At 41.4% G+C, this 16344-nt stretch overlaps 1 protein-coding gene across 1 annotated transcript in view; it reads left to right on the forward strand.

The window, feature by feature from the left end:
- INSC (inscuteable homolog (Drosophila)) overlaps window positions 1–16344 on the forward strand; it is a 206064-nt gene that overhangs the window by 183122 nt on the left and 6598 nt on the right. Inside the window, exons 10-12 of the mRNA XM_006865783.1 lie at window positions 1290–1356; window positions 13596–13751; window positions 14977–15053. Coding sequence (XP_006865845.1) covers window positions 1290–1356; window positions 13596–13751; window positions 14977–15053 — 300 coding nt within the window. The remainder of the gene's footprint in view (window positions 1–1289; window positions 1357–13595; window positions 13752–14976; window positions 15054–16344) is intronic.

Below are 16344 nucleotides of genomic sequence, written 5' to 3' on the forward strand. Positions count from 1 at the left end.
CTGAGCCAGTCCCAGACTAAAATAGACTAGAGACAAAGGCCTGGCAGTTTGCTCCTGACAATCAGCCAATGAAAACCCTATGAATCACTAGGTCCCAAATCCCAACCCCCTCTGGGGCTGGCATAGGACTAGCAGTGTTTCATTCCATTGGACATGGGGTTGCCTTGATTGGGAAGCCAACTCAACATCAGCTACCACCCACGAACCTGTTACAATCTAGCTAACACCCTTTCTTGGTAAGCATCATGTTGGTATGCATTACCCAGTTTCAGAACTTAGCTGCCTGCACTGCAGGAAACAGCTGTCTGTCTCAGAGGTTAGGGTATGGCATTTGGTTAGATCAGGCCACAAACTTTAAAGAAACTTTTTGAGAGATAGGCCTGCACCCATGACAAGTGGATTTTTTTCTTTCTTTTCTTAAATGACTACTTCTGTGGAAGTGGCTGAGTTTTCATTTTGTGATTTGTGTCAGGAGCAGTATGGTGGGTGGTATCCAAATTTATGGGTGCCGTATTTCCAGGTCATTCCAGTGGTGTTTTTGGTAGCCTTTACAATCTGGAGTCCCTGGAAAGGGCCTCTTGTCAGAACAGTTTTGTGCTATGAGTTCTCTGGGCTCTCTTGACTCTGTCAGAGGTAGGGGTGTGGTGAGCTGCTGGCTGTGTAGACCATGATGTTAGCCAACGATCACTCTTTGTGTGGTGTCAGCATCACTTTGCTGCAGAGACCTTGAGTGACAGCTGACTTGTCAAGTGCAGCTGAGCATGAAGTTTCGCATCAGATTCTGTACTCTTGGTTGACTTATAAAGCTGCTGCTCTTTATTCATGCTCTCTAACTTGACATTGATCTTCATTCAATTCAGGCGAGAGTAGGTGGGGCTCAGTATCAGGACAAGAAGTGGGGATGGAGAAGTCCAGCCAGAGCAGGGGCTACCTTCAGGAGGAGCACTAGCCAGCGCAGAGGAGTTAGAGGCTGCCAGGAACCTTCCAATACTGCATTTCAGGGCCTGGGGCCTGAAGAGTACTCAAAAGAGATTGCTAGGGCCCCATCTTCTTTCAGGGCGACACTTGTCTCTTCAGTAAGGGTCTGGCATGGTCAGGACATATTGATGAATGGGTGTCAGTGAGTGTGGAGACATGTGGTCTGATAGTAGGAACCCATGAGGATGGAAGAAAATGCCAGAGAAGATCTTGCCACATGGACACTAAGGAGCTGCAGGTTAAAGGGAAGTTGTGTAGCCCACAGCTCATCTTTAGTCTGTTTTCTTAGCTTCTCCATTCTCTTTTTTCAGATTGTAACCATCTTGGCAAATATGTCTGTCCTGGAGCAGTGTGCCTCTGACATCATTCAGGAGAATGGTATGTCTTTTCAGCAATATGCATGTATTGTGTGCAGATACATGGTCTTGTGCTTTTGTGTTTTTGTGTATGTCTGTGTATAGATAAATATATGTGTTTCTGTGTGTGCATGAAGATATGTGGGGGGTTTTTGTGTGCAACTGAGTCAAAATGTAAGCATTTGTATATATCTATGTCTCTATCTCTGTCTCTCTCTATATATACCTATAACTAGCCTCAGAAACCCTGTACAGAGTTGCTATGAGTCTGAACTGACTCCACAGCACATAACCACCACCACCATACCTCTATCTAGACTCCTGGTGTGGTGCTGTGGGTTGATGCGCCAGACTGCAAAGGTGTTTGAACTGCAAGGTCGGTGGTTCGAACTCACCAACTGCTCCTCAGAAACCCTATACAGGGTCACTAGGGGTCACGACCGACTCAATGGAACTTATCATCAATAACAATGCCTATATCTACATATCTGGGAATGCAGTGGCCCCATATGATAAACGTTGGACTGTGAACCACAAGGTCTGCAGTTTGAGTCTGCCAGTCACTCTGAGGGAGAAAGATGAGGCTTTGTACTCCTGTGAAGATTGAAAAGAGTCAGAAAACTTATACAGGGTTGCTATGAGTCAGAACTGACTCACTAGCTCTTAACAACAACAAGTATCTCTGTGTATCTATTTCTATCTCTAGCTCTGTATCCAGATATGTTGTTTTTGTTAAGTGCCATTGAATAGATTCTGACCCTGTATAGGGTTTCCAATGAGAAGCTGATGTGCTTGAATTGCTAGCTGACGTTGCATTTCAAACCAACTTCTCTGTTCAGTGCATTAGTCCACAGCACCACACCAGGACTCCATATCCAGATATAGAGATCCTAAAAGAGGGCATGTGTGTATCTTTGTGTGTATATAGTTCATGGGGATGTGAGTGTGGGTGTATGTGCTCCCATATATGCCCTTATGTATTTGTGCAGGGTTTGTGTTCCTAACTACATGTAAGTATGTAATCCTCATTTATCAAATTCCTAATGCCGAATGTGGCACAAAGGATGAGCATTGGACTGCCATCTGCAAAGTTGGCCATTCAAACCTACCAGCCACTACTTAGAAACCCTATGCAAGGTCACAACGAGTCAGAATTGATTTAACAACAACAATGCCTAGTAGCTGCTGGGCCCTTTGATAAGTTCTTAGAATGTAGTGATGCACACAACTTGATGCCTGCCTTCAAAGAATGCCAGTGGGTGGGAAAGACATACATGTAAAAGAACAAGTAAAAACAGCACCCCTGCCACCAAATAAGTACAAGACAGTGTAAGTTCTATAATAGAGATCAGTATAGAGTATAGTTGGACTATGAATAAAGAAGACCATAGAATAATTGATGAATTTGAGTTATGGTGTTAGAGGAGAATATTAAAATATATATGCATACACACACACACACACATATATATATATATATATATATATATATATAACTGTGCCACTATATATATCTATATCTATCTATATCTATATCTATATCTCTCTCTCTCTGACTCTCTCGCTCTCTCTCTCTCTAGAGAGAGAGAGAGAGAGAGAGAGACAGAGACTTGGTGTGGTGTTGTGGGTTAATGTGCCAGATGACAAAGACGTTTGGAGGTCGGCAGTTCAAGCTCACCAGCAGCTCCTTGGAAACCCTATACAGGGTCACTGTGGGTTGGAACCAACTCGACGGCACTTAATAACAACAGCAATATGTATGTATAAATAATAGGATTTCCAAGGAGCAGTTAGTAAGTTTGAACTGTATAGTAGTATATGATCAAGAGCCAATGATACTGAAGAAGGAATTCCAAGGTACATTGAAGGAATTAGCAAAGAACAAGGCACCAGGAATTGATGGAATAAAAATAGAAATCTTTCAAGAAAGTGAGGCATCACAGGAGGCACTCACTCATCTCTGCCAAGAAATTTGGAAGGCACCTATCTGGCTGACTGATTGGAAGAGATCCGTATTTGTGCCCATTCCAAAGAGAAGTGACCCAACAGAATGCAGAAATCATCGGACAATCTCTTTGATATCCATGTGAGTAAAATTTTATTAAAGGTAATACAGAAATGGCGGCAAGCATACATTGACAGAGAACTTCCAGAGGTTCAAGCTGAATTCATATGGAATGAGGGATATCATTGCTGATGTCCGATGGATCTTGGCTGAAAGCAGAGACTATCAGAAAGATGTTTACCTGTGCTTTATTGACTACGCAAAGGCTTTTGATTGTGTGGATCATGACAAGCTATGGACAACCTTGTGAAGTATGAGTATTCCTGAACACTTATTTGTGCTCAAGAGGAATCTGTACCTGAACCAAGAGGCAGTTGTTTGAACAGAACATGGGAACACTGAATGGTTTAAAATTAAGAAAGATGTGCAACAAGGTTGTATTCTTCTACCATACTTATTCAACCTATATGCTGAGCAAATAATCTGAGAAGCTGGGTTCTATGAAGAAAAATGTGGCATCAGGATTGGAGGAACACTCATTAACAACCTGCAATATGCAGATGATACAACCTTGCTTGCTGAAAGTGAAAAGAATTAAAATATTTATTGATGAAGATCAAAGACCACAGCCTTCAGTATGAATTACATCTCAATGTCAAGAAAACAAAAATCCTCAACACTGGACCAGTAAACAACATTCTTATCAACAGAGAAAAGATTGAAGTTGTCAAGGACTTCATTCTTTTTGGATCAACTATCAACACTCATGGAAGCAGCAGTAAAGAAATCAAATGACATATTGCATTAGGCAAATCTTCTGCACAAGACCTTTTTAAAGTGTTGAAGAGCAAAGATGTCAGCTTGAGGACTAAGGTGCGCCTAACCCAAGCCATGGTATTTTCATATGCATGCGAAAGCTGGACAGTGAATAAGGAAGACCATAGAAGAATTTATGCTTTTGAGTTATAGTGTTGGAGGAGAATATTGGAAGTGCTATGGGCTGCCAAAGGAACCAATAGATTTGTTTTCGAAGAAGTGCAGCCAGAGTGCTCTTTGGAGGCCAAGATGGCCAAACTTGGTCTCTCATACTTTGGACATATTGTCAGGAGGGAACAATCGCTGGAGAAGGATGTCATGTTTGGTAAGGTGGAGGGTCCGAGAAAAAGAGGAAGACCCCCAACGAGATGGATTGGCCAAGTGGCAGCATTGATGAACTGAAGCATGGCAACAGTAGTGAGGTTGGCCCAGGATGGGGCAGTGTTTCATTCTGTTGTGCATAAGGTCACTATGAGTTGGTATCGACTCGATGACACCTAACAATAACAACAACAACATGTATGTCTGTATGTATGTATGTACATATACATATATATGGAGCTCTGCTAGCATAGTGGTTACGAGTTGGGCTACCAACCTCAAGGTCAGCAATTCGAAACTATCAGCCATTCCACAGGAGAAAGGTGAGGCATTCTTCCTCGGAAACCCTGTACAGGGTCACTATGAGTCAGAATTGACTCCACGGTACTTAGTATTAAGTATATATATGTATGTACTAAAAAACAACTTGAATTGAAGAGTCCTGATGTGGTACTGTAGAATAAGCACTGTACTGCTAACTGCAAGATTGTCAGTTCAAACCCACTAATCGATTCTTCAAAACTCTATACAGGAATACTATGAGTCAGAACCAACTAGAAGACACTTAATAACAACCAAGGGAGCACAGTGACTTCATGGGGTAAACACTGGACTGCGAACCACAAGGTCAGCAGCTCGAGCCTACTAGCTACTCCATGGAAGAAAGTCTGCTACCTTGAAAATTTAAAAAGCCTCAGAAATCCCATTCAATGAATGGTGCTATGGATTGGAACAACAACCACCTGCCGTGAAGGGACCCTGGTGGTGCGGTTGTTAAAGCACTAATAAAATAATGGCAGTTTGAACTCACCAGCTGCTCCAAGGAAGATAGCTGTGGCAATTCACTTTTGGAATGATTTACAGCCTTAGGAATCCTATGGGACAGTTCTAGTCCTAAAGAGTGGTTGTGAGGCAGACTCTACTCCATGGCAATGGGTTTGTTTTGTTTTGTTGGGAGGCATCTGAGTTGTGGATTGTTGTCATGAAGTGCCATTGAGTCAGTTCTGACTCATAGCTACCCTGTATAGGGCTTCCAAGAAGTGATTGGTGAACTTGAACTGCTGACCTTCTAGTTCAAATGGACCTTGTAGTTCAGTGCTTTATTCCAAGGTGCCACACCAGGACTATGAATTGTGAATAAACCCACCAAAAATTGACTCATTTTCACCCTATAGGACAGAGTAGAACTGCTATTTATAGTTGCTGCTGTTAAGTGCCGTCAAGTTGGTTCTGACTCATAGTGACTGTATACAGGGTTTCCAAGTGAACTGGAACCACCGATCTTGTGTGTCAAACCAACTTTGCAGTCCAGCACATTAATCCACAGTGCCAGAGCAGGACTGCATAATATTTAGGGTTATGAAACTATAAATCCTTACTCCAGCAGACCACCTCATCTTGCTCCACTGATCTTATACTTAACAGCTCAGTGTTTAGCCCACTGCACAACCAGTGCTCCTTAGAGTGGTAAGGAAAAGATAAATATTTCATTATGCTCCAAAATGTAAAAATCTATTCCTATGCAGGGATATATTTGAACTTAAAATCACAGAACAGAGCAAGCCCAACCCATCTGAGAGCATCTCTTCTCCCATCTTTGTTGAGGGTGTCACCAAAGTCCAAGTGAAGTGGGACCACACATTTCATTGGCCTGAAAGCTGATCTAAACAATCTCTGCAGGAGAACCAGGCAATTGCCTTGCAAGTGGGAACAGAGAGTGGTAAGGGCTTCCTGAGACTGGGAAATGAGGTAGCAATTAGCAACCGGTTGGAAACCAGAGACGCTAATGAGGCAGAATGAGCTGGGAGCCTGGGAGGGCTGCTTCTGCTTTTGTTAAATTCCTTTCTCCCAGTCAGTTTTGCCATCCTAACACACACACTCTATGTCTTCTCACTCTGTTACAAATTGTAAGACATCATTTCTGTTAATTTTATATGAATAAGAATAATGAAAACCTTTGCTGAGCCAGTTGAGGAAGAGAGGCTGATTGGTAGCCTTTATGTCCCATTCATTCAGCCCTCAGGGCCTGAAGTTCAAGTGCTCAGTGGTCAGCTCAAGTTTCCATAGGACTGTGAATTCAGGATTGGGATGTCTGGCATTTATAAAGGGGTTTGTGATTTACAGTTTCACACAGTCAACAGTTACTGAAACCTATTATGTGCCTAGGTAGCATTGTGCTAGACAGTGTGAACACAGAGGTAAAAGAATCCCTGTCTTTGTCCCAGTGAGTTTCACAGTCTAAAAGAAGAGCGAGCTCACAGAGGCATCAAAAATAATAGTGACATCTGCGATAAAAGAATACAATCGAATCTAGATGGTATATGTAGTGTTTATGAAGCAGGCTTTGAATCCTGACTTATTTTTTCACTGTATAATCTCTTTGTTTTCCCATCTGTAAAATGGAGATATGATAAAAATTACTTCATAGAAATGTTGTTGTTGTTAAGTGTTGTTGAGTTGGTTCCATCTCACAGTGACACTGTATAGGGTTTTTGAGAAGTGGTTGGTTTGAACCGACCTTGTGGTCCAGTGTTTATCCTACATTGCCACATCAGGGAAAATCATTTGAGTTCATATGTATAAAGCATGTTAGAAGAGTATCTGTCACAGACTAAGCATTATACTATGAGTTGGAACCAATTCGACAGCACTCAACAACAACATTTCTATGACTAGATTTTATATTACCTCCATGTTACAGTTGGGAAAACAGATTATACAGTGAAAAAAATAAGTCAGGATTCAAACCCAGACAGTTATGACAAGAAACAGTTACAGGCTCACAGAGTGTACCTGAAAAGGATTTGATGAAGGAACTATTTACAAAAGTGGGGCAGGATGTGAGGGGTCAACAATTGAAGGCTGGAGTCATTGAAGACTCAGGATACATAGATTTGAATAGAGCTGTTCTATAGTACAGGTTGAACATTTGGAAGGTGGTCTTCATACCGGGATGCTTGAGACTTCGGTGCACCTTGTTCTCTTGATGTGGTCACTATCGTGCTCTGGATTGTGTGAATGCCTAGGCTAAGATGTCAGAGGCTGCGACCACCAGATAGGAGCACATTGGGAAGCAGGCCAGGGAATTCCAACCTGTGCCAATCCATTGGCATTTCTTTATCAACCAGTATTGCTTCTCTTCAGGGACAAGGACTGAGCTGGAATTTTGAAGAAGCATGACATTGGAGACTTCTCTGAAGCTGTAACTCACTGTGACTTTCTGAGCTTGGCCAGAATTTAGGAAACACCTTCTGGATCTTCCTTCTTCTTGTTAGGTACTTCGAATCAGTTCAGACTCATAGTGACCCTATGCACAACAGAGTAAAGCACTGCCTGGTCATAATTGTTGTTAGGCTTGAGCCCATAGATAGTACCATGGTGTCAACCCATTTCATTAGGGGTCTTCTTCTTTTTTGCTGAACTTCCACTTTACAAAACGTATTATCCTTCTTGAGAGACTGGTTCCTCCTGATAATATGTCCAAACTATGAGAGACAAAGTCTCAGCATCCTGGCTTTTAAGGAGAACTCTAGTTGTACTTTTTCCAACACAGATTTGTTTGTTCTTCTGGCATGGCAGTTCATTCTTCTCTAACACCATAACTCAAATGTATCAATTCTACTGTCTTTCTTATACACTGTCCATTTCACATGTATATGAGGCTATTGGAAAAACCATGGCTTGGGTCAGGAGTACCTTAGTCCTCAAACTGACATATTTACTCTTGAACATTTTAATGAGGTCTTGTGCAGCAATATGCCTTGTGCAGTATGTTGTTTGATTTCTTGACTGCTGCTTCCATGAGCGTTATTTGTGAATCCAAGCAACATGAAGTCTTTGACAACCTCAATATTTTCTCCTTTTATGATAACTTTATTAATTGGACTAGTTGTGAGAATTTTTGTTTTCTTTACATGGAGGTACGATCCATACTGAAGGCTGTAGTCTTTGGTCTTCATCAGTAAATATTTTAAGTACTCTTTGCTTTCAGCAAGCAAGATTGTATTTATTATCTGCATATCACAGGTTCTTAATGAGTCTTCCTCCAGTCTGGATGCTGCATTCTTCTTCATAATAATCCAGTTTCTCCAATTATTTGCTCCGTATACCAGTTGAATAAGTATGGTGGAAGAATACAACCCTGGCATACACCGTTCCTGATTCTAAACTATTAAGCATCCCCTTGTTCTGTTTAAATAGTTGCTTCTTGGTCTATGAACAGGTTCCTCATGAGCATAATCAAGTGTTATGGAATACCCAATCTTCAAAATGTTTTCCATAGCTTGCCATGATCCACACAGTCAAAAGTCTTTGCACAAATCGATAAGGAACAGGCAAACATCTTTCTGGTATTTTCTGCTTTCACCCAAGATCTATCTGATGGCAGCAATGACATCCCTGGTTCTATAGTCTCTTCTGAGTCTAGCTTGAGTTTCTGACATTTCCCTGTCAATAGTTGCAGCTATTTTTGAATTATTTTCAGAAAACGTTTACTTGCATGTGATGTTAGTGATCTAGTTCAGTGATTTCTGCATTCCATTTCTTGGAATGGGCACAAATATGGATCTTTCCAATTTGTTGGCTAGGTAGCTGTCGTCCAGATTTCTTTGCCTAGATGAGTGAGTGTTTCCGGTGCTACATTCCATTTGTATTCTGTTAGTTCCTAGAGCCTTGTTTTTTTGCCAATACCTTCAAAGGAGCTTGTACTTCTTCATTCAGTACCATCGGTTATTGATCATATGCTACCTCTGGAAATGGTTGAACATTGACCATTTCTTTTTGGTACAATGATTTTACGCATCCTTTCTATCGTCTTTTGATGCTTTCTGCATCATTCAACATTTTGTCCATAGAATTCTTCAATATTGAGCCTCAAGGCTTGAATTTTTTCTTCAGTTACTTCAGTTTGAGAAATGCTGAGAGTGTTGTTCCTTACAATTTTCTAACTCCAGGTTTTTGCACATTTCATTAGAATACTTGACTTTGTCTTCTCGAGCTGCCTTTTGAAATTTTCATTTCAGCTCTTCTACTTCCTCATTTCTTCCATTTGCTTTAGCATCTCTACAATGGAGAGCAACTTTGAGTCTTTTCTTACATCAATTTTGGCTTTTTCTTTCTTTTCTATCTTTTTAATGACCCTTTACTTTCTTCCTATTTGTTGTTCTTGATGTCATCACACAGCTCTCCTGGTCTTTGGTTATTGTGTCCAATACATCAAATCTGTTCTTTTGAAATGGTCTTTAAATTCAAAGGTCATATTTTGGCTCTTGTGGATTTGTTTTAACTTTCTTCAGCTTCAGCCTGAACTTGCATGTAAGCTATTGGTCTGTTCCACCATTGACCCCTGGCCTTGTTTTTGCTGATGATATGGAGCATTTTCAGGACCTCCTCCCACAGATGTATTCAATTTGATTCCTGTGTTTTCCATATGGTGAGGTCCATGGGTATAATTACTTTTTATATTCTTTAGGAAAGGTATTTACAGTGAATAAGTCATTGATCTTGGAAAATTCTATCATGTGTTGTCCAGTATTATTTCTAAGGCCATATTTTCTAAGTACTATCTTTCTTCTTTGTTTTCAACTTTCACATTCTAGTCACCAGTAATGATCAATACATCTTCATTGCATGTTTGATCAATTTCAGATTGAAGAAGTTGATAGAATTCTTTAGATTTCTCATCACTGACTTTAGTGGTTGTTGTGTAAATTTGAGTAATAGTGGTATTAACTGGTCTTCCTGCTCTGCCTGTGGATAGTATCCTATCCCAGACAGCATTGTAATTAAAGCTAGATCTTGAAATGTTCTTTTTGATGATGGATGCTATACCATTTCTCTCGAATTTATTGTTCCCAGCAGAGTAAGCCATATGATTGTCAGATTCAAAATGACCAATACCAGTCCATTTTGGCTCTCTAATGCCTAGGATATAGATCTTTATGTGTTCTATTTTATTTTTGACAACTTCCAATTTTTCTAGATTCATACTTCATACATTCTATATCCTGATTATTAATGGATTTTACAGCTGTTTTCTCCTCATTTTGAGTTGTGCCCTATCACCATATGAGGATCCCAGAAGCTTTACTATATTGTGTCATCATGGTCAACTCTACTTTGAGGAGGCATTTCGTCCCCAGTTGCCTGAGGGGCTCATCTTCTGGCACTATACATGGCAATATTCTCCTAGTATTCATAACATTTTTATCTTCCGCCACTATATCTGACAATGTTCCACTGCTAGTCATAAGGTTTTAAGTGGCTAATCATTCAGAACCAGTTCGCCTCTGTTTCTTCCTAGTCTGCGTTAGTCTGGGTCTCCACTGAAACCTGTCCACCTGTGTGACCCTGCTGGTATTCAAAATATCGGTGGTATAGCATCCAATATCACAGCAACACGCAAGCCATCACGGTGTGACAAACTGACAGAAGAGTGGTGGCTGGATTTCCTGTTGTTGTTGTTGTAAAGTGCCATTGAGCTGGTTCCAGCTTACAGCAGCCCTGTATAGGATTTCCAAGGAGTGGCTGGTGAACTCAAAACACTGGTCTTGTGGTTCAAACCAACCTTACTAGGTAGTCATTATTTCAATAAATATTTTTCTAGAAAGACATCAAATATATACACACATTTAATTTTGTATGCATTTTTAAGAGTTCACAGGAAAATAGTCACATTTATTCATTAGCTGGTGGTCATTCAAAAAATATTTGATTGCTTACTGTGTGGTAAGCACTATTCTGGACATTTAGAAAATATTCATGCAGAAAACAGTCAATTATCTTGCTTTGTGAAGCTTACTAGTTAGTGTGTGAGAAATGGTTTTTTGTCAGAACTCAAGAGCAAATTCTGGGATTTGGAAAAGAGTTTCTTAATGAGAACCTTGACCAGGATGAATTACTACAATTTATTAAGCTGATGATAATTGTCCAAGTTATGAATTTGGTACTATGGAGCACCATAGTAGTCCGTATAGGTTCTAACTTTACATTCTGCAGTCATGAATTGGCCTTAGGGACATTGTGGTCATGGAGAGCAGGAGACCATATTCCATTCTTTGGTCATGGAGAGGGTTTGGGGAGAAACATCTTGCCCCAAGATTAGATTGTATGATGGCAAAGTCAATAGGCTGCTAATCAGAGTCCCCTGAACTTGTAAGAAAATAAATGCGGCACTGAAGAACCCACCAGAGAGAGAAATGCCTAGCCCCTCTCTAAGATTTAAGAGTTTCAGGGTCCATAACTATGTAACTCATAACCTTTGTTCATAGGGATCCAAAAAAAGCTAGAAAATGACACATATACCTGGTTGTTGTTTTTGTTGTTAACTGCCACTGAGTTGGTTCCAACCTACAGTGACCCTGTATAGGATTTCTGAGGAGTGGCTAATGGGTTTGAACTGCAGACCTTGTGGTTCACAATCTAGTGCTGATCCTACACTAGGAGTCAATATACCTGGTTGTTGTTGTTCACTGCCTTCAAGATGATTCCAACCCCTAGTGACCCTGTACAGAGTTTCTGAAGAGCAGCTGATGAGTTTGCTCCCAGGACTCTGATATACCTGTACACGTACTAAGTTCAGAGCTTTAGAGAGACATGTAAGCTGAGCTATTAGACCGAAACAGACTCCTTCAGGAACTTGGGAATCATTTCCTCTTTCAGAACCATAGATGTGTCTTGTCTTGGCGAGATGGGGCAGAGAGACAGGTTGGGCTAGATGAACTCTGTGGACCCTTCTAGCTCCATGACTTATGTCACAGATTGTAAGGCGATACAAAAAACAGATGAATTGGGCTCAATAGGAATTGGATCAAACTCACTTAAAAGAAGAATCTTACAATCAACTTTAACAAATGGTTGCCATTCAGGAATATGGGTACAAGTTTTCCAGATTGGTAGGTAATTTTTTAGAAGTCCAAAAGATGGATTTAAAAAAAATGAAAATCTTTCAATGTACATATTAGTCACATACGCACAAAAATTTAAATTCTATGTTGACCACCAAAACAAAGCATAATATCTGTGGCATGTCTGGGTTTAAATTTCTTCTAATATGGCAGATGCCACTGGAAACAGAAAAGAGGCCAAGGGGCTGGGGAAGTTGGTGAGCACCTGCCATAGAAGGTGGCCTTTCACTGCAGTTTGAAGGCTGGGAAGGATTTAGGTTGGAAGGAAAAGGACATCCCTGTAGAAAGATGGGCTAAAGCACAGTAAGAGTGAGCTCAGTTGTGGCTTTCTAGAACCATTGGAAGACAGATCTAGTTTCAGGGGAGGGTGGTGGTGGTGGTTATGTGCCCACGTATCAGACTGCTAACCTCAGGGTCAGCAGTTCGAAACTACCAGCTGTTCCGCAGGAGAAAGATGAGGCTTTCTGATCCTGTAATGATTTACAGCCTCAGAAACCCTGTGCAGGGTCGCTATGAGTCAGAACCGACTCCATGGCCCATAACAAAACAACAACGCTCCCAGAGCTCCTTCAGGGGACAGTAGGTGAGGTTTTTAAGTAGACTAAATTCGGGCTTTAACCTGTTTATCTATTCCATCTTCTTCCAGTGTTTAAATCCCCTTGAAAACATTTCATCTAGCCATTTATCCAGCCTAGGTTTGGGTCACCTCCCTTTAGGGGAATTTATCACCTCTGTACTTGTGTCAGATGCAGCCAGCATCAGAGGTAGAAAGGGAAGGAAGAATAACCAAATTGTCTGAATTCTGATATCAGTCATCCCAACTGCTGCCTGTGTGACCCTAGGCAAGATACTTTACTTTTCTCTGTACCTACTTCATGGCACTAAAGAAAAGCTTAAGGCGGGGAGGGGGTAGAGAGGGGAGTGTCATGCATTGATTTCATTTAACACAGCTCCAGGAGTGTCCTCCAGATGTTCTTTCCCAGTGTTGACACATGAATTCAGAGATACCCTTAGGCAGAAGGAGTAGAAGAGGTGGCCTTGTTCAGCTTCCTCACTGTGGCTGGGACCCGCTAATTCATCCTGACAACCTTTGCTTGAACTATCCATCCATCCATCCATCCATCCATCCATCCATCCATCCATCCATCCATCTGGCCTAATAAGGAAGACCCCACACTGGGGGTGGGTGTCAATGGTTCATTGTCTCCTGCCCAGGAATCCAGCTTATTATGGACATGTTGTCTGAGAAGCCAAGGTCTGGAAATCCTGCTGAGGTGGCAGCATGTGAACGAGTCCAGCAGAAAGCTGCGGTGACCCTGGCCCGTCTCAGCCGAGACCCAGATGTGGCACGGGAGGCTGTGCGGCTCAGCTGTGAGTGATGCGGGCTGTAACTGGAGTGGGGAACTTAGGAGTGGGGTGGGACATACAAAAAGGGTTACTTGGGTGAGCCCCATTCTCTGGAAGAATGCAACTGAGGCTGGGCTGGGATAGGATTCAAGTGTAGCTTGTTGTCTGGAACTGAAGCAAGGGAGAGGAAGATCCTTGAAGAGTTTAAGTTGTGGGTTTTCTTTTAATTAGAATCTCAAAAACTCTCATTCACTCATTCATCATCTCTTTCAGTAATTCTTTAGCTCATTTGTATACTTATCTATTCATTTGTTCTTTTATTCTTTATTTGTCCCTTTGCTCATTCCTTAATTAGCCTACTCATGGCATCATTTATTCATTGCTTATTTATCCATCTATGTGCTTTGTCACTAAATCATTCATTAATCCATTCTGCCATTTTGAAAATCTAATTAATATGTTCAAAGCACTCATTCTGTGCTAGGCTCCTCTCTGTCTGAGTGCTAGGCATATAACACCAAATATAACATTGTGCCTGATCACAATGGTTCCAACTAATGATAGTGACAAATATGGTAGTAAATATTTGTACTTGAGTACCACAGGCATTATACAAAGCACTGCATGGCCCACTGGGGCACAGATGAAGTAATCCATATGTTACCCAGGGGAGGAGAGTAAAGAGTGTTTTAAGAAAGGCAAGCCTACAGCTATAGTTTGAAAGATAAGTAAGAGTTCAACAGGTGTGTAGACTGGGAAAGGGTGCTCCAGATAGAGGCCTGAGGAAAGGTATGGAAATATTACCATCATAGTAGAGTATTATACATAGTACTTGTATAGGATAGCAGGAACGTTCTACTGGTAAACATGCAAACACTAAATACAGCTCTGCTAAAAGCAAAAGTACCAAACAGGAAGTTATTCCTCAGAGAGAAACAGAACTTCCTGCTGCAGGTTCAGTCTTGGCAAGTGTTCAAGTGCCTGTGGCTTTGCTTTTGCTGCTGCCATTCATCTTGGTTCTTACCAGAGTCTGTTCATAGCTGAGGGAGCAGAGCCCCCATCACAAACTCCTCTAGGTGGGTTCAGCCCCCTTTCCTGCAGATTGGTGTGTTAACCAGGGACCCTGTGGGCTGCCTGCCTCCACGGGGCCCCATGTAGTGCCTGGTACATGAGGAGGCTGAGCCCTTCCTGATAAGGCCTGACCAGGAACTTCCAGTTAGCTATAAGGCTTTGCTTGTGTCTCATGCAGGTATGTCCCGCCTCATCGAGCTCTGTAGGACTCCATCAGAGAGGAACAGCAGTGATGCTGTGCTCGTAGCCTGCCTGGTGAGTTCTCAATCTTTTCCTTGGGCATTATAGTTGCAGATGAGGGCCAAGAAAAATAACTGCCGTGGTTTGCTTGGGTAAGCCATGAAGACACTTTGGCTTCAGTTTTTTTGTCTTTAAAATGATGATACTAACAATACTTTATTTGATTCATAAGGTTACAGTGAAAGTTATACATTAAAGAGGAGGCTAGAAGCCTTCTATATTTAGTAACCATGAACATTTTAGGTTCTAGAGAATCAACAGCTCAAGACCAGAGGGGCTGGCAGAATCCTAGGTGGTGGGCTACAGTACGTGGGGGTAGGATATGGATGTCCTTTGTTTGTCACATTGTGAGAAAAAAACCCTTTCACACTTGGACAGAGCTCCCCATCTAGGACCTTTGCAGCATTGTGGCTTCCCTGACAGGAGAGAGCTGATCATCAGAATCTTCACCCTAAATTCAAGCAAGTACCCTGGCAGGTTCCTCACTTGACTTTTCCTTGATGCTTGGGCCCCACAGAAGATAATCCATCAGCACCATGGCTTGGGAAATCCGTGTTCTGTCTCTAGCCTACTGTGTATATAACAAATTCTAGCTTCCAGTTGCAAACGCCCAAAGTAGTAAAGAAAGCCTTTGTACAGACAGGGCCGTTTAACTTCCAGAAGAAAGTGGCAGATCATTTATCTGAACTCAGAACACAAGGAAGAGGTGATATGCATCAAGGTCCTTCAAGCCATTTCTCCATAAAGACTCTCCTCTTCCCCACCAGTTTTTATTTAGCTCACCCCGTTTCATGGAGTTCCCAGTGGGCAGGGTACAGTTGTATAAACAGCAGCATATTGCAGTCAGATAGAACTGTCTAGTTCTTACTGACGATGAACTATGAAACATTGGGTAAGTCACTGACTGCTGTAAAATGTATTCTGTGGATACTTACTGAGTGATCCTATATACACTCTTCTAAGTAACAGGGATACATTTGTGGAAAAGCCAGACAACAATCTCTGCTCTCATGGGGATTGGATTCTGGGGCACAGAAGGAAACCCTAATCTTTTGTGTGCATTGGTCTTCTAGTAAACGTTATAGACCCTACCCTCAGATCAAAATAAATACATGGAATTAAAAAGGAGACCAATATATTTAAATTCTTATTGAAAGGAAACCAATTATATTCAAATTCATATTGAAGTACCAGGAAGCTTCAAAATGTTTGTGAAGAAATGGAATGAAAAGATAATGGAGTTTTCCCACAAACCTTTTTGAAGCCCCCTTGTATTTAAACATGAGTTATGTTAATATATGTGCAA

This window comes from Chrysochloris asiatica, unplaced genomic scaffold, assembly GCF_000296735.1.
Source record: "Chrysochloris asiatica unplaced genomic scaffold, ChrAsi1.0 scaffold00083, whole genome shotgun sequence".
Taxonomy (NCBI): Eukaryota; Metazoa; Chordata; class Mammalia; order Afrosoricida; family Chrysochloridae; genus Chrysochloris; species Chrysochloris asiatica.